The sequence below is a fragment of the Uranotaenia lowii genome, chromosome 1, assembly GCF_029784155.1.
Source record: "Uranotaenia lowii strain MFRU-FL chromosome 1, ASM2978415v1, whole genome shotgun sequence".
Lineage (NCBI taxonomy): Eukaryota > Metazoa > Arthropoda > Insecta > Diptera > Culicidae > Uranotaenia > Uranotaenia lowii.
The window spans coordinates 129406005-129432125 of NC_073691.1; the positions used below are offsets into that span (position 1 = coordinate 129406005).

Genomic DNA, 26121 nt, shown 5'->3' on the forward strand with positions numbered 1-26121 from the left:
GTTTATTTAATATAAATTCATCTGACACATGTAGGTGTCTTAATGATCTACTTAATATTATTTGTACATAACATGATACTATTCCTAAGTTCTTAGTTGATCACTCAAGTCAGATTCAATGCGGCGTCTAAAAGTTGAAATGGATACATTGAAGTCGAAGACATTAAAATAACGTAAAAAGCATAATTTCGCGGAACGGAGAGGGTCATTGCTGCCATATCGCGTGCTTCTTGGTTCCAGAGAGAGCCAATTCCTATTGCGCAGGGTTCTTTCTGGAGCATAAATATTGCAGCGAGAGAGTATCCAGGAGCAGTCAATTTCGTTCCGAAGAATCTTTGCCGCGAACATCGATTGACCGATGGAACGACGATCCGACAGCGTATGAAGTCCAAGCAGGGCACATCGATGTGCGTATGGAGGTAAATTTAATGGATTCTCCCAAGGTAGCTCACGAAGAGCATAACGAACGAACCGACGTTGAATTGCTTCAAAACGCGCTGTCCATGCAGCTTCAAACGGCCACCATATCAGGTTCGTAGATTCCAATATTGAACGCACCAGACAGCAATACAAAGCTCGCAAGCAAGTCGGATCAGTGAATTCTTTGCTCAAACGCATAATGAATCCCAGCATACGATTTGCCTTCTCGAGTACCACAGAATAGTGACGCTTAAAAGTCATACGGTTGTCCAATAAAACGCCAAGATCCTTAATCTCGTCAACACGATGCAACTGCTCGCCCAGAATATTGTAGTGATGGATGAATGGATTTTTCATACGCCCAAATGTGATAATACAGCACTTCGCTACGCTCAAAACAAGTAAATTATTAGCGCACCAGTTCACAACTGTGTCCAAGAATCGTTGCAATTCATAACAATCAGCTTGGTTGTTTATGACTAAAAATATTTTCAGGTCGTCCGCGTATAGGAGAACTCCACATCCAGTGAGCAAAAAATTAATGTCGTTACAGAATAGTGTAAACAATAAAGGACCCAAATTGCTGCCTTGAGGTACCCCAGACTTTGGAGTAAAGTCAGAGGATTCAGCAGAACCAATTCTTACAGCCAATCGACGATCCGTTAGGTAGCTTCTGATCCATGCACACAATCGTTCGGAAAAGCCAAGTCGATGCAATTTTTTCAGGAGAAAATCGTGGTTTACAGAATCAAATGCCGCCGAAATATCGGTATATATCGCGTTGATTTGTTTCCCGCCATCCATGTTGGATATGCAGAAGGATGTGAAAACCATCAGGTTTGAAGTTACCGAACGTTTAGGAAAAAATCCATGCTGATTCTCAGAAATCCAGTTCCGACAAGCTGAAAACATGACATCGTTGACGATCCTCTCAAATACTTTCGAACAGGCAGCTAGCGATGTGACTCCGCGGTAGTTAAGAACATCTTGCTTGTCACCTTTTTTGTGTACTGGGCTCATAAGCGATTTTTTCCAGATGGTAGGAAATTTTTGCTGTTGGAAAGACTGATTGAAAATGCGCGTAAGTGGTTTTACCAACAAAGCGCGACAGTTTTTCAGTACGCATGCCGGTATTCCATCCTGACCAGCTGAAGTGGAGTTCTTTAAATTATTGATAGCTTCTAAAACCATTTCCTCGCGAACAGCAAAAACATCCAGATCCAACACATCGATGGGTAACGTGTTACAGCGGCGTTTAATTGATCGGCAGTTGGCGATTCTACTGAAAAGACACTGGCGAAATGCGTCGCGAAAAGGCAACATTTATCAGCGGGCGACGTGGCAATGCGATTTTTTAATTTGAGGATAGCTGGAAGCCCGGACTTCTTTCGTTTAGAGTTTACAAATTTCCAAAACTTTTTTGGATTTCGACAAAACTCGCTTTGAGTACGTTCCACATAACGGCGATAGCACAATCGATTATATATTCGGTATTGTTTAGTAGCAGCGTTCAAGTTGATTTTCGCAAATGGGCATCTGGAGTTACAAAACATCCGCAACAATTTCGAACGTGTCTTTTTCAATCGTTTCAGGTGAGCGTTAGTCCAAGGAGGTCGAAGAGGAGGTCGCATCAGGGGTACGGATTGATCGAAAGCGTCATCCAGAATTGCGTTAAATGTATTAACAGCCACATCTACGTCAAAGCAACTTTGGATATTGGACCAGTCGACTTCAGACAGAACACGGTTCATAGCATCAAAATCCGCGCGATTAAAGTCACGAGCTGATGCATCGAAATCCTCAACAAATGCGATAGGACTCGGGAATGTAATTTCGAACTCCAAAGGAGGGTGGTACACGTCTATAGAGTAAGGTGGGGTAAAAGTACGAGTCGGGTAAAAGTACGTTTTGGGATTATCACAAACCAAGAACAGTAAAATTCAAAACTCTGGCGTGGATGGATAGTGATTTGGACTGCCAACAACCAGCCATAATTTTTTTTTCGTAGAAATTGAAAATGCTCCGAAAAATGAGGTAAAGTAGCTTTTTTGCTAGAATGATGTAATATTTCAAATAACGGCAAACATGTTTGTGCACTCAAAAGTCTGGCTTTCAATGAAAGTTTTATTGTGTCTTTTTAGTTGTTTTCAATCACTATCAAATGCCGAAGAAAGAATTTAATTACTATGTCTCTGTTTTGCACAATAAACTGTGAATCATAAGAAACCTTGAAGGGGCAAAAGTACGAACTGCAAATGGGGCAAAAGTACGAAGGGTCTACTGAAGTAAATCTGAACGGAAAATTTTAACTTCTTTTTTGAATGCTCTGGAAACATCAGCGCATATTTTTGTTCCTACAAGACTTGCTCACGCGAAAAAATGCTCAAATTCGATGGGAATTGGATTTCTAAAACCTGCTGAATATGGACAGTTAGTGGAGAACTCCAAATTCACGCAGGTTATTTACCCATGTATAGGATTTGTATCAGAAGCGAACAAGGAAGCTGCTGCTGTAAGCAGAAATTAAAACAAAATAGTTTTCCTGTTGACTTCATGCAGAATTGGGGAATTTTGAATGGTCGTACTTTTACCCCACATCGTTCGAACTTTTGCCCCAGAGGTGGGGTAAGAGTACGTTTCGATAGCAGTTAGGCATTTTCACTACTGCTATCAAATGCGTCGATCAATTATCTTCGTAATTTTATAGAAGAGAGCTAAAAGTCTAAAGAATCAAATGCTGTTCTTGGTTTTTTGGAAAACAACCGGCAAAATTTTCTAAAAATAGGGTGGCACTAAGGTCGTACTTTTACCCCACCATACTCTAGGTACGACGACATTGCTGGCCTCGATTATGGGGCTGATCAGATTAGATTCATCCACAAAAACCAAATCCAGCGTTCGATTTTGAGAATTTCGAATCCCGTTTCGCTGTTTCATTTCATTCAGCGTCGTTCCATCCAAGAGTGAAGCACTAGCTGTGTTTATCACTGAGGCAGAATCTAACACCATGGTGTTGTTCTGGCCAGGAATCCAAAACAATTGCGATTGGTTGAAGTCACCAAGAAGAATAACATTACACGCAGGGTATCGTAGTCTAGCCTCTGATAGCATGTCAACGTGCAAATCGATGATTGAACAGTCGTAACTTTTTTCTGGAGGTATATATCCGGTTCCGATCAGAAATGAGCTGTTATCATGTGACACTCTAACCCATACATTTTCTACGCTATCAGTGTTAAAAGTTACGATTGATGCGCTAAGCTTATTTGATACCGCTATCAAGACCCCACCACCTCTACTGCGACGACTATTGGCACTACTTCTGTCACAACGAAACACGTTATAGTCAGAACAAAATAGTTGACTAGACGGTACAGAAGAATCGAGCCAGGTTTCAGTGAAGGAGTAAATTTCATAGCCAAGCTCCGATGAAGCAACGAAGCATTCAGCGATTTTTGATTTCAATCCACGCACGTTCTGATAGTACAAGCGCAGAAAATTAGATGAATTGGATGCATCAGGTAATTGTCGTGATGTGGCTTGATGATCGATAGGATTGGAGCTGCAATTTGAGAGGCAATCACTGAACGAAGCGGGAGGGAAGAATGAAGAGAAACTTCTCTTACACAGTAATTTTTTGAATAATCAACGCCTTTTCAGCTATCAATTTGAAAATCATGGATTACAAAATATTTTTTTTCTTTTTCTCTTGCATCGTAAATATCTCGGAAACGCGGAAATTTTAAATAAAAAAAAATAGGTCTGATAGTACTTTTTACAGGCAGAAAAATGATATCAAAATTTTGAATGCGTGATTTCAAGAAAGTGTCCCATTTCTAAAAGAACTAAGCTTTATCCGGAAAATCATCCTTCTTTTCTCTTTCTTCTTTCTCTATTTTTGTCTAGATTTACCAGATCTGCCTGCCTTTCTATTTCACTCTATCTTTTTTCACATAAATGGTGTCCCACATCATTTGCACGGAGATAGTTGAAAGCGTGCTGTTTATAACACGAATTAATCTTGAGCAAATTTTATAACTCCCCAATTGTGGAGTTTAGGTGACGAAAGGTCAGTTGCAGTCAGCAATTGCTCACCATCACTTACATTTCTTGGCTCTCATATGCTCTCATCAGCGTGAAAGAAGAGGCATATTCAAAGATGCCATACCAACTTCCTCAAGAGAACGTTATAATACAACATGAAAATTCTAAGTTGGAATCGTGCTGTCAACGGTAAGTTTCACGGTTTAACGATACTCTGCAATTTGAAACATTGACAGAAGAAGAAATGCAGTCAGAATGGACAGTGGTAAAATTTCTATAAGCGCACACACATTTTTGAGGTTAACTCTAAGCAGGAATAAAATACGAAAAAAGGAAGTATACTGTTCAATATATCTTTCAAAACTACACATATTTAATCATTAGATTCTTTCAAACTACTCCCAATAGCTGGGTAAATCCAAAAATACACATTTTTGGAAGGGAAATTCCTCTAAGCGCACTTCATAAGATTAAGGGCATTCGGTATATTTGATTATCCGAGGGTTTTGGGGAATTTGGTTCAATCCGACTAAATAAATTGTAAATCTCTATGTTTTCGCTCCATGTGCTCATCCAAACTTCCAATTACATCTGGTAAGGATATTCACAAGATTCTGGATAGGGTTTAATTTAAATTACGGCCTAGCTACATCCTTTCTATTCTCTTTAAAAAGGATCAATCAACTGTCTAGAAGTTTAGTTTAGGCGAAATTATGGCTATTTGAATGTCTGCCTTTTCGTGAAAACTCCAATCCATACAATAATTAATATTGTATTCATTAAGTTTCAGTTCCGTTCTACCACAGAATCTATTCGAAAATCAAGCAAATATTTATATTTATGTAAAATTTACTCAATCTGATAATCAATTAAAGGACAATATGGGATCATGTTTTTTTTTTTTGCAGTGACATACCTGTAAATAGTAGCATGGTCTTCCAGAAGATCCCGCCGTAGAAAAGGTAAGAAACTTCAGACGGGATAGTCTCATGGTGTGGATAAGAATTAAGCGAAAATTAAAAACTCAAAAAGCCATAGTTGACACTAGAATAAATCAAAAAACTGCTTGACAGTGACTTGATCCCATTTACGGATTATCCATTTTGGATATTAACTTTTTCTTTTTTTTAGCAAATAATGCTGTGATTCATATTCACTAGAATACTTTGGGAGGGTTGCTATTGGTATACTTCTTTTTGTCGTATTTTAGTCGAGCAAGAAAGCCTCATGACCAAGTCCTGACAACCAACGGCTGTATTCTGATTGACGTTAAACAAATGTCAAAATGGACTTCGCACAAATCATGGATCCGAAGTTTTACCTTTCTAACAGTAAGGGGAATGCTTCCGGTAGGATCGATAATTTGGCACACCATCTATACCATTGTGTAGAAATTGATGGGAGGTATTCGACGAAAAGTTCTAGATCTCAACAGAACAGCAGATAAATACTTTTTCTTGTATTTTACGTACAGGTGGAAGGTTTCATTATACCTCCCGAAAATCCTCCTGAATCCTCCTCTGAAATGAAATCAACCGTGAAAACCAAATGAAAATAGCAAAACAAATAGGCCGATTGTCATCAGCTGATTTCAAGCTGTACAATTCCTCGCTGGACACTTCAAAGAAAGGACATAACTGCCACGTGAAAAACCGAGATTACCGAAATAACAACGAGGTGAACATTTTAGCATTTTAGAAACTTACATACGTCTTCAAATGGTTAATGCTGTTTTAAAAATTTTCGACTTCGGAATAACCCACAGCTGTCACAGAAAACATTGAAAATACCTTTCGACAGTTGAGATAAATCTTATCACCAGATGAAAATACCAATTTCTAGGTTAGATGTCGTTGAATGCGTTATTTTACCAATCAGCAGCTTTTCTGATATAACGCCACCATCATTGGTTCTACGTGCATCGGAAGATAATCAAAAGGAATTGACAGCTTTTACAGCGCCCTTCTGATAGGAATACGAAACGAGAAAAGCGAACGAGAGATTGAGAATCCACGCAATGAAAAGCTTGACCCATTAAACAGACATCCAATGGGTCGGACGGCGTTGTTATCATTCTTCACTCTTCAAAAGTTTATAAAACTAATCGTTCACAACTGCTTAGCGCTCAGTCGGAGTTTTGGGCTCCAGCACACGCGACAAACAACTTTGTGGTGCCTCAAAAGTGTGTAACAGAAGTGACCGTTAAACATGTTCGTAACTCCCACCATCTTGCTGGGACTGGTGGTGATTAGTTTGATAACTTATCGGTGTTATAAGTACTTGTTTGACAAACCAACTAACTTCCCTAATGGGCCTCCCAGATTGCCGTTGCTCGGTGGCTATGGAGTGATGCTGATGATTAACTATCATCACCTGCACAAAGCTGCTGCCAAACTGTGCGACTATTACAAAACCAAACTAGTTGGGATATATCTGGGCGATTTTCCGTCGGTTATCGTTAATGATTTCCATGCCGTGCGAGAAGTTCTGAACCGGGTGGAGTTCGATGGCCGACCCGATTTGTTCCTGGCCCGAATGCGGGAGAAGAACTTTCAACGGCGGGGAATCTTCTTCACCGAAGGACCAGACTGGAAGGAACAACGTCGATTCATTCTACGTCATCTGCGCGATTATGGCTTTGGCCGACGGTTCGACGAACTGGAAGCGGAAACGAACTCCGAGATATCGACCCTGATCGAAATGTTCCGGTATGGGCCGCGCTATCAGCATGAGCGGGATTTCATGAAGGATGGCTTCGTCAAGTGTCCGGATGTGTTTTTTGCTTGCTTCTCCAATGCCTTCCTACACGTGCTGTCCGGCGAACGGATTCCACGGAAAGACGCCGGAGTGCTGTTTGAGTAAGTGCGTATTTATTTATTGGAAGTCAATAGAAGAGAGTGATCGGTCTTATCAGCGTACCTCGTGATCGCGTTTGGCTTGCACAATGAAAATAGGTCGTCAAGGAAGAACCGTCAGTCGAAGCGAAAGTGCGTTGTATCTGCGTCAACAATTGTAGGATTAGGGATCAGCAAATCAGTGATGCATCGAAAATCAGTTCAATGAACAAAAGGGCATGTAATTCGTTTCAAGGAGTGCAACTTTCGCAATCGTGAAGTGTTCAGACAAAGCGATAAAACAGAATGCGTGTTTCACTGTTACAAGCAGCAGAGTGAAGTATGACTGTACTCCTCAAGAGATTTCTCCTGATTTAATATAATGTTAGTGCGAGCTGACTTCCTTCAAAATTGCTAAGAAGAGTCTGTGAAGAGCTTTTTTTTAAAGCAGCGGAAACAACTATGAAGCTCTACAAGTATTTCGAAGTAGTTCAAATACGCCTCAGAAGGATTGGATTAAGAATGCTGAAAACAAATTTAAATCTGAATTCTGAATCTGAATTGTTAAATTCAATTTTGACATATCGGTGAAAATGTAAATTCTTGGAGAAGAATTCTAAAATGAAAAGGTGGATAATAAAGTAAGAAGAATTTATACAGGCATGAAAAGAAGCGAAAAGAGCGATAGGCATTTTGCGAGGAAATTTTAAACATACATCTTACTTTACCTCGCAACAGAAATGAGCTACACTCAAAAAACTCTTCACATGAACGCTTCGTGCAAATGTACATAGATTTTTGCCACCCTTAAAATCATTTTAAATATAGTCGAATTTGGAAAAGTGAGAAACCGATTTTTTCTCGTTTAAAGAGGTTTCTGAGTTATCACATTTTAGGGGGTAAGAAAAACAAAAATGCAAATGCAACCAAACCTATGAAACCAAAAAAAATCAAATCAATGCAATATTTATCGTGTATCTGATAAAAATCAATTTTAAAATAAAAACCCGATTCAATACACTTATCAGTGGATTGGAGGCTTTCTTACAGAGTGTCAATTATCTTTGGAAATAAATGACACAATAATGGATTCCTTATTTCTGAATTGTATATTATTAATCTATAAAAAAAGATTATGATTTAAGAAAATCGATAGCAAAAATTACTAAACTCAATATAAAAAAGGTGGCCAGTACGTTTTTTGGAGAATAAGCGAACTGATATTCAACGAGTTCATTTATTATCCAAATATTTCAAACTGTTCAAGTTTGAGAGCCACATTTCTCGACGCTCACTAGTGGTCAAGGGGTTAACCTCCTAAACTCTCATGCTAGATGGCGTGGGATCGATTCTCTGCTGTTTGATGAACTTTTTGTCAAATTTTCCATCGCCTCTGTAATTAATTTAGCGATTGCTGGCAAATGGCTACCTTTTTTGGAGCCAACGTGAGCATGGTATGTTCTATGGAACAGAAAATTTTTAAACAATTTTGTTTTTTTTTTGGTTTTGAGATATACAGGAAAAAAATCCAATTTTTTGATACTAAATTCATCAAAATCGTGAAACCTAGAATAGGAGTTAATATGGTAAGAACGTTTCAATGGAACATACAAATTCACGGACATCATCGTAACTCGTCGAGCTGAGTCGATTGGTATAATATATAAAGTGGGGTCTTGGACCCTTAATTAATGATATCCCCAACTGACCGTTCGCTATGCCTTTCTGTAAGAAAGCCAAAAAAGATAAACCCGTTTGAATTTATATTAAACCAGTTTTTATAGGAAACTTCAAAGAATGGTTAAAAGTTTCACATATTGAGTACTTTATATCAAAATTTTAGTTCGGGTATGTCAATTTATTCGATTTTAATATTCTAGCCAAGAAAATTTTGAATTTGCATTTATAAAGATTTTATGCCATAAGAGTTACGGAGTCTGGCGATTCTTCTCACTTATAGAGTAAGCTTGCCAGATTGTCCGGTTTTATCCGAGTTTTCCCGAATATTTAGTAGGGGAGAGTGGGGTATCGTGGGCCACTCTGAATATCTCAGATGTGTGTTGAGATTAAATTCTCAATCCAACTGTCATCATCGTCCCTCTGCGCAAGCATTTATTTCCATATGTTATTAACTTGTGTACGCATCATATACTTCTTTTATTCAACTAGCAAAGAAAAATGTATTTACATAATTAAACAAGCACCCTCAAATTGTATCGGTGAGAGGCCTAAAGTACATAACAAAAACATGCTGATATGCCGATGGTCATAGTTTTGTCTTGCTTTTTCAAATGGAAAAGGAATATGAATAAGTCACTCAAACGCCAAAAAAAATTCAAATCATAGCTTGTGGGGAATCATGGGCCTCGTTTTTTGGGGTATCTTGGGCCACCTAAATTTTGGTGTTTTTATACACATTCATAACTTCAAATACATTTTTCGTTCTTGTAAAGTTTTCTTATGCCAAATTAATAGTTATTAATAATATTCTGTCAATTTCACTGAATGCGATAAAGACAGACATAGGTAAATCCTTTATACGGAATTTTGTCAAAAGGTTCACGAGCCAGGTTTTTGAAACTATTCGATTATACGCAACTCTTTTTATTCCCTCACCTGAAATTGCTTTAAAATTATTTAATGAATTATGAAATTACAGTTCTGGGTCCTCTTATAAACTTTTCATGTTATTAGATTATTTTGGATTTGGTGGCCCGTCATTCCCCACCATTTTTCAAAATAAAACAAAAACATTTTTTGTAAAACATTCAGAACCCGGTGAAAAAATATTAAAAAATCAACAAAATTTTCTTCTTTCATAATACAAAGGTTATGGAGCAAAGAAAAGAAGTGGCCCATGATACCCCTTTCTCGTCTACAAAATTTGGGAATAGCCTGGTCCGGCCCGGTTGCCCGGATTTCATTGAAAAAGGCCTTTCACTTTTCATTTAATTTACAAAAAAAAACCGAATTTTGTTGTATATTTTTTAACTTATGCATCCAGAACGAAATTTTTTCAAACAAGTTTTATAAAAATAATCATGAAAATTTTTTAAAGATCTAAATAAAATACGATTAAAAATTTGTAGAGGAGTTTTGATGATAATTTTTTTATTTTCATTTTTTTCTTGATTTTTGTTGATTAATTCCTAGGTTTTGACAAAATTTGCCAGGATATTGCCCGAATTTATGGACGACAATGATGAAATCAAATGCTCGGATTTTGCCAGGGTTTTTAGATAGAATAGCACCGATTTCTCCGGCCCGGATATGTGCTGAAAAAAAATCCTGGCAACCTTATTATAGAGATTTTTCGCTTATCCAATAGAGTACGGGAATTACACATAAAGTGTATATGAAAATAACGTAAATCGATGCGATTTTGTACATCAATTTCACGTAGATGTCATTAAAATATAAACATAACGGTGTTTCATTTTTTTCAATCAAAAAATGTTTTGATTGTGCAGAAGAATTTTATAGACATGTAGATTAGATTAGAAAGCTTCTAGCCTTACAAAATCATTTGTCCCTCGCCATATCATGGTCTAGAACAGGGATGAGCAACCTTTAAATGGAGGATCCTACTTCCATTCAAACTAATTTAAGCCAGGGGTGTCATTCGCTCACACAATGAGCTCAATGTGCATTTTTTCCATAGCACATTGAGAGAGCAAAACCGAGCACTGACTGAGCTAGCTGTCCATCAATGTGCCACATCGAAGCAAATCACTGTGCTACGCAACGATAGCCCTCAGCACATTGAGCTGCACAATGTGTACCAGTATACCACCACAACGCTGAATTCAACAAACGAAAGCGAATTCTTTCCCAATAAACAAGCAACAGCAACAACAAAGCCGAAATTTGGGCGGGCTCGGCCTGCCGGCTGCCGAACACCGTTGCCACAAAAAAAATCTGTATCATAAATGAGTCTGATCTTCGTCCATACGTGTACAATTTAACAGAATTATAAACAGATTTTCGTGACATCGCTGCTCGGCAGCCGGCAGGCCGAGCCCAACCGAATTTCTTTTGTGTTGTTGCTGTTGCTTGTTTATGAGTTATTTTCTTCCTTGCAAGCAGGCGGTGTGTCTTCGTGCCGGACTGGACGAACGATGATCGTTTTTGTTTTCTACTGATGAGAAGAAAAAATAAAACGAAGAAGCGTGCTTGGCAAATTTCTAAAGCCAGAGTTCACATTGAGCAGCACATTGAGCAGAGTGGATCAGCTCATTGTGTTTTTCAGCATTGTGAGAAACCTCTCAGAAAATCCGGTTATCGGCGCGCAGTAAGAGAGCGAGCAGTAGATATTCTATCGCCGTGCGCGCAGTTCTAGAAAGCTTGCGTTCACATTGTGCTTTTAAACACATTGTGCTGTTTTGAGGAGTATAACACCCCTGATTTAAGCGAACCGCTTACATAGAAAAACTAACTCTTATTTTACTAATTTGAACAAGTAACAATTTAAGAACAGCTTGGTGCGTATGGATCGAAGCACGTGTTTCGTACCTCGAACGGATCCGATTAGAGGTTTAGCACTGAATTAAGGATAACACGATAGCCTTCAGGTTTCCAGATGGTACTTCTAACCCATCTTTGGCGGAAGCTAGATTTGTGAAACTCGAATGGAAATGTAGTGGATGGCAATTGCTGTTATTCAAAGTACGTGAGAGTTTTAGATTTGCAGGAAACATTTAAGGAGGTATATCGCAGGGACAACAGAATTATTCAAACAAATATACCAGATGAATAAATTGTATTAAACTTACCAAAATAGCAAATAGCTGCAAAAGTGGAGACGATATATCTACAATGCCAACTCATCAGTTGATTTGATCACACTATAGCTCTATTTGTGAGATTTTCTTTTAAGGAACCGTTCAAAGGAAGAAAGGGATAGACCGTACAGAGTGCCAATTGAAGGATCGCCCATTTATCGTAAATCAGTTCACATTTCAAGCGTAACATTTCAAAAGGGCGAAACTGCCAAATGTAAACAAATCGAGTTAACAGTCATTCCGAATGCACGCGGTTGCACTTTACCTATCAAACGCGGTTTCATCTTAAAATTACTTAAAACTTTCAAAAAATTGATAAAATTCAATTGGGCGAAACTTCCTGTTGATGCATTTTCGTTGGAACGTGAAGTTACGCCTATTCAAAATGGAGTGAATTTTTCTATTCGTGTAGAGCCAAAAGGCGTAACTGAGTTGACCGTGTGTGACAAAACGGCCTAATTAGCTTTTGCGTGTAGGATGAATGGGCGTAACTTCAAAACCAAAACAAAAACGGCCGATCAATTGGGCGAAACTTGCAGACATGCTTGTCCAACACCTCGCAAACAGAACAGAGCAGAGAACGAATTACACTTTTATCATTTCGGTTTCCGAGTGCACTGCTCAGTCGATCAACGTTCACTTATCTTTTTGCCGAGTGCGCCCGATTGCGGTTGCTCTGACGGTCGGGTGGACGTCGCTCGCTCTAAAGAAAAGAGAAGGAGCTGGCAAGAAAATTGTGCTCTAGCGACGCTGCTGTGCCGCTCAGTGTATCCAGCCAGAAAGATTTCAATGCAGGAATGTTTTCTTCAAAAAAGCCGTTATGCAGTGCGGAACAGTGCATCAGTTGAAGAGGTCCAATGTAGGTTTATGTATGAACTATTTTTGTACGTAGCCGGGCCGGGCACTTCCTGGCAAATTATTTGAAAAACATGGTGAAAACCGGGCAAATCATCTGAAATTCTCCATTCCATAAACCGAGCAATATCCGGCCAAATCTGAGGAAATTTTAGACATTCATCTAGTGAAGAAAAACGACTTCCATTTTTTTTGTCGCAACACATCAGTAGTGTCAAATTTATGTTTAAAGCATACGAAGGAAAGTTTTGGTTTGATGTTTGATGAAATAAACTTTCACAAATCCAATTTTTGACAAACAATTTTAAACTGAATTCGATTTTCTTGTTTCATTTTCCAAATAATGTAATTGAAACTGGGCAATATCCAAGTAGTTTTTTCACAATATCCGGGCATCCGCAAATTGCTGTTTACTTAGGTTTATGTGCTCTTGATATCGTACGTGGGAAGCATTAATTTACAAAAGCAGCAATTCGAAAAGTAACATTTACTCAAATTATCCAAAAATCTTTGCCTTTTAAACAAACCGTGAACATTACGCAAAAATCTGGGACAAATTTAAGTAATAAAACTTCAAAACTTTCACAAATAGTAAAATTTAGGATTTATCTTCCTTAACCGCTACGCTTTTGATATTTTTCAACCGAAGAAAGCTATCGTAGCTAATCATTTGTCCTGGTGCAGAACATCAATCTAGAGGAACTCGCTTAGGAATGAAAAGATAGGTGTTTTGGGCAAAGTTGTTAATTTGCATATTTTGATATAAAATTTAAAGGCGAGAGATTTAAAAATAGCGCGATAATAACAACAACTTTTTGTAGTTCATTTTTCAAGTATTTTTTTTTTATTCAACCGTATCTTCTTGGGTTAAGATTGTAGAACTTTGATATGTTAAGCAAAGTTGTGTATTTTGTTGAGATAAATAACTTTGTAGAAGAAACTTAAGCTCTAATATGCTAAACAAGAAAGTTATGATTTATATCTCGCTATTGGTGGGCTTCTAAACTTTATATTTCATATAAAAATATGCGCTTCATTATACAGAACAATGTTGTCGAAAACACCAGCATTCTATCTTAACTACCTTTCGCGTTATTAATTTAGTTCCGTTAGATTTATGTTCTGCATTGTAAATTCTGACGCACTTCCAAACATCGATCCAGACGCAACCGATGAAGACAAACCGAGTTTTCTGTAAAGCTTCTCTTTCGCCCGAGTGCGAACGAATTTATCTGCACCGGGACGCACTTCATCAGTTTGCTTGCTTCTCTTGCCCACACTTGGGTGGACGCTTGGTCGCTCTGGAGGTAACGGAGCATTTTTTTAAAGATTCTCCGTTTGGGAGAGCACAGCGAAAAAAATACACGCTCTTACTCTGAACGGGCAAATCTGAGGAGCGATGCCAAGCATGCTTGCAGACGTAACTGAAATCAAAAACAATAATAGGGCGAAACTCGAAAATCTCTGAAATTACGTGAAAAAAGTTAAAGTTTCCGAGAACCATCGAACAATAAGTGAATATAATGCACATTTTTTGATTTTGTTGAGCAAAAAGTGGTCGATTTTATAAATAGGATTTGAATAGGTGTTCCGAATTTTCAAACGCGTTTTTCTCGTTTCGAGCTAACTGCTAGTTTCGCCCTTTTTAAATGTTACGTTAGATTTAGATAGCTCAAATCGTAATAGCTTCGTTCAATGGTTTGGTCAAAACTAGTCAGGTCGTTGTTCAATGGAGCAAGTAGAAACTAGTCGAAACCAATCCAGCTCGACAGCAGGATTCGTTTCGACCTGGTAGAAATCGGTCGAATTCAATTGGAAAGAGACAGTTGATAAATTGTCAATCCATTTCTACTTGTTTCGACCCGTTTCGACCAGACTTCATTGAACAGACTAAATGTCGAATTAGCATATTCTCAACTTTTCGGAGACATATTTACGAGTTGACTAAACTGCTATTCGATTCAACTGTTCTTGGGCAAAACTTGTCGTAAATGAATGATAGAAAATCACTCAACTATGAGAACTGCTTTGTTTGTAATCAAGAAGGTCATCTGAAGACCGATTGTTCAAAAAAAAACAGATACCGAGATACAAATGATTTTAACCTCAACGTTCATCAACAAAAATAAGCTCACGTGGCTCTCTTAGCTAGCTTAGGGATACCATACGTACTCTTTTGAGAGTACATGTACTCTTTTTTGATAAAAAAATGGGCGTACTCTTCTTTTTGTGAAATTTGACCCAATGTACTCTTTTTTTGTTGAAAGACATTTTATCTGGAAAACCTACGTATTTATTCCATTTTATGAGGTTGTTTCACATCTTATGCAAAAACTTTGAAGGGAATACAGCTTGCAACCAATTACTTCATTATCGTCAGTGTAGCCGAGAAACACTAAAGCAAATCATCATATGATATGTAGAGAACGGGCTTGTGATATAGCTCAGTTGGCAAGTCAGTTGCCTCCTGAGCCGATGTTCGCGAGTTCGAGCCCAAGAGTAAACATCGAACACAGTTGTAACGGATAGTTTTTCAATAACTGTCCGCCAACTAGAACGTTGATATAAAGTCGCGAATGCCATAAAAATGGTAAAACGACTATAATCAAACAAGAAAAAAATTACTTCAACATTTCGTTTTCATTACCATGCATTTTTAGTCGTAATAAAGTAAGCACAATAAGCGCCTCTGAGTATGCAAGTCGTAATCAATATGTACACAGTTCAGGGAATATGCTTAACCTTCCCATGCCGTTCGCAAAATATCCGTTTCGGGGAAATTTGAGTTGTAGTTTGATTTCGTTCTCCTGGCTGTAAATGTTAACCGATTTTGATGATATTATATTCATTGTGTAGGTTATTTGCTCTTATTACTCAAAATTTTAAAATAAAGTCGATATGTATTACCAAGTAATCAGAAACTGGTTCAGAAAGTAAAAAATCCGAAAAATCAATTTTATTTTAAAAATACTCATAACTTTTGACAGCTTTTCTGTATTTAAGTGTTTCATTGATGTTTGAAATCGTCAAGAATCCATCTATCCGACAGTGTATAGATATGTTGGGGTCCAATGAAAGTTTTGACCGCTATCTCAGATCTTCCGGTAGAAAAAAATCTAACTTTAATAAAACGATATCCAATTTTTGCTTTGCTTAGCTGTATTTCATTTCTCAATGAACCGATTTTCAAAACTCAAATTTCAATTTTTTGACGTTAATTTGATCATTATTTTCATAGAACATACTTGGTCTGTCAAAATTCCAAGTTCTTCAGTATATTGGAATGATGATAAAGAGATTTTAATATGCGCTTCGGGTCATATTGACCCGAACGGCATGGGAAGGTTAAGTGCGCACAAATTTCAAATAATGATTGTATAGGAAATGTACGCGTCAATAAAATAGCTCTTATTAAAATGGATTGTTTTGTAATGTTTTTTTTTTTTAAATATTTCGGTTTTCAATTACAGTAGAACTCCACTTATTAGAGGTAATAGGTGCCTCCTCAGACAATACGAAATATGTTTTTCTTCTGTTTTGCATACCATCCGGGCGCAAAGCTCGATAATTAAAGGTATCTTGAATCAACCTGATGGCTGGCAGCTTAGAAAACCGGAGTTTTATCGTTTCTACTGACTTTTTTGGTAGATGTACTCCATATACTCTTTTTAGTGCTCCGGCATCTGGTAACCCCAGGCTAGCTATGCTAACGCAGCAAGCTACTGAACCAACTACAAATGGACAAACGGCAATTAGTAGTAGGATAGGAGGAGACCACCCAGTTCACGCATCCTCTAAGAAACCGACAGAGCACGCGAAAAAATTTAGAGTTGGGTCACCGAACTTACAATAAAATGGTTAATTTTGGCGCCACTCGAAAAACGACGAAATCTTTCGGCTTGTCCTTTCGAAAGGCAACAAATATAGACTGCTCCGAAAATTATGAATACACTTTCTTTCTTACATAAAAGAAAAAAAAATGATTTTTTGTAAAAAGAACTTTTTATTCTCAATGCTGCAAAATAGTGTTTTCTTTAAATTTATTTAATGAATTACAAATTGAAAGAAAACACTTCTTTACAGTATGTTTTAGAATAAAATGTTTTTAAAAACAAATCATTGTTTATTTCATGTAGGTTTAAGTTTTTGTAGAGTAGGAGAGTTCTCTTAATTTTATTGGTGGCCTCGGTCAATCACGGAGTAGCAACCATTGGCGATGTGGAATTCTTTCTACTGAGCCACGCCTGCGATCATGGAATTCGAAATGCATTTGATTCAATATCGTTGTTATACCAATAAAGAGTTAAAAAGCATACTGAGTAAATTCAACGGAGATGTTTGAATATTAATTTATGACTAAAATATTAAAACAAAGCATTTCGGGTTCAATGTTGAAAGGTGGATGTGAGTAGTCAATCAAGCTAAGGCGGCATCCATAAATTACGTAACGCAAAAATTGCACTTTTTTGACCCCCTCCCCCCCATATGTCACAAATCGTAACGCTGCAACGTACCCCCCCTATGAAAATTACGTAACGCTGAAACATACCCCCCCCCCTCCACCATCCTTTCTAATTTTAAAATTTTTAGTTCGAAGGTTCGCAAAAAATTTAACACAATTATATTACAATATAAGAAGTTCAAAAATATTACCAAACTCAACATATAATTGGACCTTCAATAACTTGTTGAGTTTGGTTATATTTTTAAACATCAACAACATATTTCCAGATCTCTTCACTATCGGAGTCCACACCTGTCTTGATTGCGTCTTATTACTCAATAGTCATAACTTTCTGTTTATACTTATTGTTGGCCATACAAATTGATCTACGCTTGTTAACTGATAGTTTGGCTTGTGTATGTAAAATATTCTTAGTAATATTCGGTTTTCAATCGATCGTTTCATAGCAATGTAGTTCAGATTATAAGGAAATGGCTTGAAGAATCTTTGGAATACAAACCAGCTTCAAAGATGTTGAAGTTTAGAGCTTTTTAGCTGACTTTGGTTTGCTCAACATATTCGATAAGTCAGAATTGACTTAACATGACATAAAATTGACTTTCCTGCTAAATACCTGCGATCAGAATGAGAATCGTTGTATGAAAGAAATTGTTACGTAACGTTGAGCATACCTCCCCCCCTCCCCTATGTCATAATTCGTAACGCTAGAGCTCCTCCCCTCCCCCCCCTAGGAGCGTTACGTAATAAATGGATGCCCCCTAAGCTAAGCTAAGTAGGAGAGTTCTCTTAATTTTCTCTTAACACTACTCATTAGCTTCTGCACAGTGCTTCCTCCGACCATTTTTACTACTTTATGCCAACCTTTCTTGAATCTTTCAACACTGTCCGCTGAATTCATGTATTTTCTCAGATTTGCCAAAGACCAACGAGTTTCGTTTGGACGAATCTGTTTGGTGACAGTTTGGTGGGTAGTAAACATACCACTTTAATGCATCCTTATATTAGTTAGTACACAGAGCAAGATCATTCAAAAGATTAAGGGTAGCAACCTTTTTTGTAAACATTCTGGCACGCTAGTTTTGCCATTCATTTTATGTATATGTGGTTATGAATGGACGAGATATTTTACCGCATTCACATATAGCTTGCCAAACCATAACCTTATTTCCAAAATTTTCTGTGTAAATGGCTTCCATTGATGTAGGAATATTCTTTCCCTTTGGTGAGATATACAGTTTTGGTCCAGGCAGAGTTTTATACCTAGTTGAGTTCAATGAAGGTTTCATCATCCATGATAACATAACTCGATTTCTTGGACAGAAGTTTGTCGTAGAGTTTCCGAGCCCCCGGTTTCACGGATTCAGCCTTCCGATGGGCTGAAGTAAAATACTCTCTTTGGTACGCATAACGTTAGTCGATGATGTACCTAGTTTCTAAGCTACATCCCATACTGATGCCTAGAGATGCGTAAACTCGCCTCGGAAAGAATCATTCGGCTGATTTCTTCCGAGTTTAACTTGCTATTTGCAGATTGATTTCATCTTCGTTCCAATCATCACATCAATGTGCACAAAACGAAGAAAACAGTTTTGCATTGATGTTTTCCATGCCTCGCAGGAATAAAACACAACAACGAAACAACAGAACGAAGCTGACCGTACACGAATGCACACGAGCGATCGTTGCCCGACGGACCGAGTTAACATTCCTCGCACCCAATGTTGCCACATCAAAATCTGTACCGCTCATCGAAAAAATCTTTTTCATCTGTACCGAAAACTAAAAAATCTGTACCAAAATCTGTACCGAAGAAAACCAAGTTCTCCATTCAATTTGTTGATATGTGAAGATTTTGTTTCTTTTTTTAATCTTATTTAAAAAAGAAAGATACTTTATTGCACATAGTACAGTTTTTTAGAGAAACACTTTTTGTGAAACTTATTTAATCATTTTTATTTTCTCTCTTTGAAAAACAGACATTAAAAATATTTTTCATAACCAACACTTCCTAATGTTCATAATTTTTGTACATTGTTTTTTTAGTGTCATATTTTATACGACATTTTTTTATCCGCCGTTTAATCTTAAATATTAACTTTTCGTTTTAAGGATAGCGTGTCAACACTGAGACGACTACGAATTTTAGTTTAATTGGCATTTACTTATGAAAAAATGCGCTCAACCACTTCTGACGAGTGGAGGATTATAATCAGATATTTAATTCTGTCTGTCAGCGTTACAGTTTGATTTTTAAAATCCTTTAAATGAGCGTGTACTTTCCAGCGAGGAACGCCTATCGTCAGAATAATAAAAGCTAACTTTTGACTTTTTGTTTATAAAATTTTCAATAAACTGGATGAAAGCAAAGTGTAGACAAGTTTTTTAATTTTTGAAAATCAAAAATCTGTACAAATCTGTACCAAATTTTGAAAATCTGTCATCTGTACGTACAGATTCTGTACCAAAAATGAGCTCAAAAATCTCTTCAAAGAAAGAAGAAGTTTCACTGAGATCCTATATGTGTGTGTTCGTTTAAAAAAAAAAAAAAAAAAAAAAAAAAAAAAAAAAAAAAAAAAAAAAAAAAAAAAAAAAAAAAAAAAAAAAAAAAAAAAAAAAAAAAAAAAAAAAAAAAAAAAAAATTGTACATGTGGCAACCATGCTCGCAAACTTTTCTCGCTCGTGTCCCGTTCCCTTGTATCTATCACTTTTAGCCACGCCCCTATGCGTTGTCCGATTGATGTGTTCGGCTGCCGAACGAAAACGATTTTTTCAGAACTGTACGTTCGTTTCGCTGATGTTTTCCCCGATTGCAGTTTACTCCTGCCGAGTTTACCCGAAGCTTCCTTCCTGATGCTTTCCGAATTGAGCTATCGATAGCATCATTGCAGTTTGATTTTAACGAAATAAAATCGTTCTGCAAAGAAGGGCAAAGTGCGAGTATGAAGACTCGCGATTTTAACATCTCTGCTGATGCCTTCTTCTTTAGCTAGTTTTCTGGTTGAAAAACCACTCACATTTGTGCACAATCCGTTTTCTTTGCGTTTTTTTAGATTTCTTCGCGAAAAATGACAAAAAATGACACTTCACTTGGCTGTAAACAACAGTACGCAGCCAAAATTTGGTTGAACACCATACGATTTTTGAAATGACGGTAATTAGCGGAACAATCTATACGAATGCGTGCCTGCGAGCGAAGTCTTTTTGAAACGGTGTGGTCGCAGTTTTTTATGAGCGCTTCCAATCGGTTTTGAAGCTAACACGCGTCCTGAAGGGAAACATGCGAACACATTTTGGTTTGAACTAACAAGATATAATTTTATAATTTGAAACGAAGTAGAAGTTAATTTAGTACGTAAAAGTTAAAAGAAAATAGAGTAAATGAAACATGAAACGGACCTGATTAACTCATTGTGGACCAAAAACGATAATTCTCGTTTCTTCGCTTGCCGCAAATGAGACATAATTCAGACGTTATAAATTTAATGATCAATTAATTCCACGAAATTGAACACAACACACTCTGACTAACTCAAATATCTGAACTTATAATTTTTTCCATCGAGTTTTGAGTATAGAAAGCCGAATGTTTTCCGGCTTTAATTTCTTCGCAGTCTTTAAAATGTTAGTATAAAAACGAGAAAACCAGAATTTGCTCGAGTTCAACTGCTCAAGGCTTCTGTATTAGCACAGCCTCATGTTGCAGCTTCTAGAACTTTTCGAAATAAGTAAACCGCTTAACCACATTTCATGTTTTCTCATGAACGTTATTCCTAACCAGTGTAAGCGTTGAGGGTCAAGTATGAAAATCTGGATGAAATTTATGCTTAAAATAATGAACAGATGATTGATAGTTCATCATCGCAAGCAAACCACTTACCTTACTCTCACTCGGGTGTTATAAACTAGCAGAATCTGTAAAGAGAGGGGGAAAAACAAACATTACACAGTTAGAAAAATGTAATCTTACATTTCATGTAAAGCAATCATCGCGCGAGAAAATATGAAAAAGAGTATAGCATCTTTGTATTTGCAAGGAGATTTACATGTAAATCGCATGCAAAATCCACATGGTTCAAATTAGAATGCATTTTCAAGTATAATTACATGTAGTAGCAGGGACAGCACACACAAATGTCAACAAAGTCTTTGTTCGTTTGCTGTTTGTTCTGGCGGATTATTCAATCATAATTGATGGCCAAAAAATACTAAACAAAAGTAAGTAAAACATAGATGATAATAAACCAATACACTCTTGTAATAAAATTCATTTTGAGTAACTTCCATTAATGGTGCTTTTTCGATCTTTTTTTACTCCGCAGCAAAATCCAAGGATGGAATCCTGAAAAAGGGTGGAAGATAAACGCTGAAAGCTCGGATTCTCTAAGTCTGCCAACAAATAAGGCAGCCGAACTTGCATGGCAGCATTTTTTTGGCTAAGAACCCGGCAGCCGTCGTTGCCGTCGTCGGGGGAAAACTAATGAATAAATCGGACTGTGCATGTGTAAAAATTTCAGTGAATAAGTGAGATGAAATAATTGTTTGAATTTCAGTGATCTGTTTGCCTTTATATTCAATGTACATAGTTGATGTGTGAGAAATATAAATAAAAGATGTTATCAAAACTCCTGATGTGTTTCTTATTGGATTAACAAAATGATGTTGGAAATGTAAACCTACAGTAAACAAAGCAGCAGTCCAATACGACGGAAATTTACATGAAATAAGCAGTATTGATACATGTAAATACCCGATTCCCTTCTACCCATGCTATTGCATGTAATCTTACGTGGATTTTTCTAAGTGTGTAGATCATGTTTTCAATTTTTTTTCCAGGACTGGCCGCTATGCAATGCTCTTCCAACGCAACGGAGACGACTACGGAACGGTTCTAAGTTTTCTACCGTGGCTGAAGGATTTCTTCCCGAATGCTACCAAATACAACATTATCCGCGAGGGAAGTCTCGGTGTGAATCGTTTTATGGAGGAAGTGATCCAGAAGGCGATGGCTAGTTACGAAGAGGGACACGTACGGTGCTTTTTGGACCTTTACTTCCGGGAAATGCAAAAATCCGTTCCGAAGGAGGGCAATTCATTCGGTTTTCAGTGTAAGATTTTTGCTGAATGAATTTAAATTTACAAACAAATACATGTATATTATTTTCTCTAATCAACAGATGACCAGATGGTGCTAGGATTGGTGGACTTTTTCTTCCCCGCAATTTCCGGAGCCACGACTCAAATCGCTATGCTATTGGAAAGGCTCCTCTGGCACCCGGAAGTGGTTCGCAAGATGCAAGCAGAAATAGATGAAGTGGTAGGTGATGGGCGTCTTCCATCACTGGATGACAGGATTAATCTTCCCTACACGGAAGCCACGCTAAGGGAGGGAATGCGGATCGATACCTTGGTACCGTCAGGAATAGCTCACGTCGCACTGGAGGACACAACCCTACAGGGTTACGATATTCCGAAGGGAACAATTCTGATGCTCGGTTTGGACGCCATTCACAACCAGAAGGATGTGTGGGGTGACCCGGAAAAATTCCGTCCGGAGCGTTTCCTCGATTCTCGAGGACGCCTCTCGTTGGCCAAGGATGTATCGGTTCCATTTGGCGCCGGCAAGCGACTTTGTGCCGGGGAAACATTTGCCCGAAATACACTGTTCCTTATTGTTGCGGCCATGGTTCAAAATTTCAATCTTCAATTACCGCCCTCGGATCGGTTGCCGTCTTTTGAGAAACGTAGCACAGGTGTCATCATCACGCCGCCTGACTTTTGGATCAAGTTCGTTCCACGATGAAGCCTTTGGATGCAAAAGTTGCGAGCTGATTTCATTTTATTAAAACTTCAATCATAATAATCGTATATTACGAAGATTACGAGCATTTTCAAGTTCTTATTATTACTTTAAGAGTTTGATAATACTATACGGAAAATGTATCCGTTCTAGAGTTTAATATTCTCAATAAATAATTAGAAAGGTGTATGACGGGTTATTGTATGTTTTTTCTTTAATAAAGAGAAGAATGGGGTGATTTGATCCCATTTTCTTGTTTTCACCATATTTCATAGGAAAAAATAGCAACTCACCGTTTTAACAGTTTCTGACAACACGTTGATCCAAGTTATTTTGCTGTTGTAGGTGATTCAGAAGCATTTTCGTGGAGATAAAAAAAAAATTAATTTTTATAAGTTGATGAAGACTCGATCCTCTTACCTTTGTTAAACTTTTGTTAGAAAAAAAAATCGATAGACAAAATGACCAGGGACTACTTTTTTGCCCATTTTGCTTTTCATGTCACAGTTGACAATTTTTAAAAAAGGATTCCATAAGTTTGCTTTTAACCCTATAAACTACAGCATAAATAAAGGCAAAAAATTCGCCAAACAAAACGCCCGTTCGGCAACGGCCAAATACCGAATATTGACCTTTTCAATTATTCGGTGAAACGAATATTATTTCGAATTTTTAAGAAAATCTCGTAAGCGAATAAGATGATTTTTGATATGTTACCAATTACTGGATGGACATCAGTCGCTTTTATGGCGTTTATCAGAAAGAGAAATCTGGTACATACATGACGAGACAGATGCCAAACAACTTGAAAAGTTGAAATTGATAAACTTGATATCGAATTATTTAGATGATGGTCGAATTTGAGCAAGATATCTTCAAAATAGTCGTCAAAAAGAACGATGATCCGAAACCTTAAAGATGCCATAATTTCAACTACACGTATACGCACGACCGGGCTATTTTGGGCGATTTAAAAAAAAAATTGGAAAAAAGGCAAATCTGAACATAATCTGAGTATCATTCCAAAACATATGCAAGAAGAAAGTAAAGAAAAATATTTGAAATTGAAATTCTACATTAAATCAAATCAGCAACGTTCAAATGTTATCTAAGGGTTTAAAAAAATTATGGATATTATTAATTTTACTCTTAAAAATCGTTGTTGAACACAAGTATATTAAATTAGCTATGACATATAATGTGGAAAAACCCGGTCAAAATCTAAAAAGTTTTTAACCAAAACTGGGCATCCTAATATCCTTATCTCTCTTATCTAAAAATCTAAAAGCCAGAAGATCTAAAAATCTCAAAATCTTGAAATCTAAAAAACTAACAAGTGAAAAATCTATCAATCTAAAAATTTAAAAATCTAAAAATCTAAAAATCTAAAAATCTAAAAATCTAAAAATCTAAAAATCTAAAAATCTAAAAATCTAAAAATATAAAAATCTAAAAATATAAAAATCTAAAAATCTAAAAATCTAAAAATCTAAAAATCTAAAAATCTAAAAATCTAAAAATCTAAAAATCTAAAAATCTACAAATCTAAAAATCTAAAAATCTAAAAATCTAAAAATCTAAAAATCTAAAAATCTAAAAATCTAAAAATCTAAAAATCTAAAAATCTAAAAATCTAAAAATCTAAAAATCTAAAAATCTAAAAATCTAAAAATCTAAAAATCTAAAAATCTAAAAATCTAAAAATCTAAAAATCTAAAAATCTAAAAATCTAAAAATCTAAAAATCTAAAAATCTAAAAATCTAAAAATCTAAAAATCTGAAAATCTAAAAATCTAAAAATCTAAAAATTCCAAAAATCTAAAAATTTAAGAATCTAAAAATCTAAAACCTAAAAATCTTAAAATTTAAAAATCTAAAAATTCCAAAAATCTAAAAATTTAAGAATCTAAAAATCTAAAACCTAAAAATCTTAAAATCTAAAAATCTAAAAATCTAAAAATCTAAAAATCTAAAAATCTAAAAATCTAAAAATCTAAAAATCTAAAAATCTAAAAATCTAAAAATCTAAAAATCTAAAAATCTAAAAATCTAAAAATCTAAAAATCTAAAAATCTAAAAATCTAAAAATCTAAAAATCTAAAAATCTAAAAATCTAAAAATCTAAAAATCTAAAAATCTAAAAATCTCAAAATCTAAATATCTTGAAATCCAAAAATCAAAAAATCTAAAAATCTAAAAATCTAAAAATCTAAAAATCTAAAAATCTAAAAATCTAAAAATCTAAAAATCTAAAAATCTAAAAATCTAAAAATCTAAAAATCTAAAAATCTAAAAATCTAAAAATCTAAAAATCTAAAAATCTAAAAATCTAAAAATCTAAAAATCTAAAAATCTAAAAATCTAAAAATCTAAAAATCTAAAAATCTAAAAATCTAAAAATCTAAAAATTTAAAAATCTAAAAATCTAAAAATCTAAAAGTCTAAAAATCTAAAAATCTTAAAATCTAAAAATCTAAAAATTTCAATATCTGAAAATTCAAAAATCTAAGAATCCACAAATCTTAAAATCTAACAATCTAAAAATCTAAAAATCTAAAAATTTAAAAATCTAAAACTCTAAAAATCAAAAAATCTAAAAAACTAAAAATCTAAAAATCAAACAATCTAACAATCTAAAAATCTAAAAATCTAAAAACCTAAAAATCTACAAATCTAAAAATCTAAAAATCTAAAAATCTAAAAATCTAAAAATCTAAAAATCTAAAAATCTAAAAATCTAAAAATCTAAAAATCTAAAAATCTAAAAATCTAAAAATCTAAAAATCTAAAAATCTAAAAATCTTAAAATCTAAAAATCTAAAAATCTAAAAATCTAAAAATCTAAAAATCTAAAAATCTAAAAATCTAAAAATCTAAAAAACTAAAGATCTAAAAATCTAAAAATCTAAAAATTTAAAAATCTAA

At 35.8% G+C, this 26121-nt stretch overlaps 2 protein-coding genes across 2 annotated transcripts in view; one reads left to right on the forward strand and one right to left on the reverse strand.

The window, feature by feature from the left end:
• The window catches only part of LOC129739999 (uncharacterized), a 135869-nt gene that overhangs the window by 79915 nt on the left and 29833 nt on the right, over positions 1 to 26121 (reverse strand). Inside the window, exon 2 of the mRNA XM_055731578.1 lies at positions 21277 to 21311. The gene's annotated coding sequence lies outside the window, so the exon portion shown is untranslated. The remainder of the gene's footprint in view (positions 1 to 21276; positions 21312 to 26121) is intronic.
• Positions 6575 to 23383, forward strand: LOC129739997 (probable cytochrome P450 304a1). Its single transcript, XM_055731576.1, has 3 exons — positions 6575 to 7322; positions 22233 to 22504; positions 22574 to 23383. Exons 1-3 carry the CDS (start codon positions 6673 to 6675, stop codon positions 23197 to 23199), a joined length of 1548 nt encoding a protein of 515 aa, XP_055587551.1. The 5' UTR covers positions 6575 to 6672; the 3' UTR covers positions 23200 to 23383.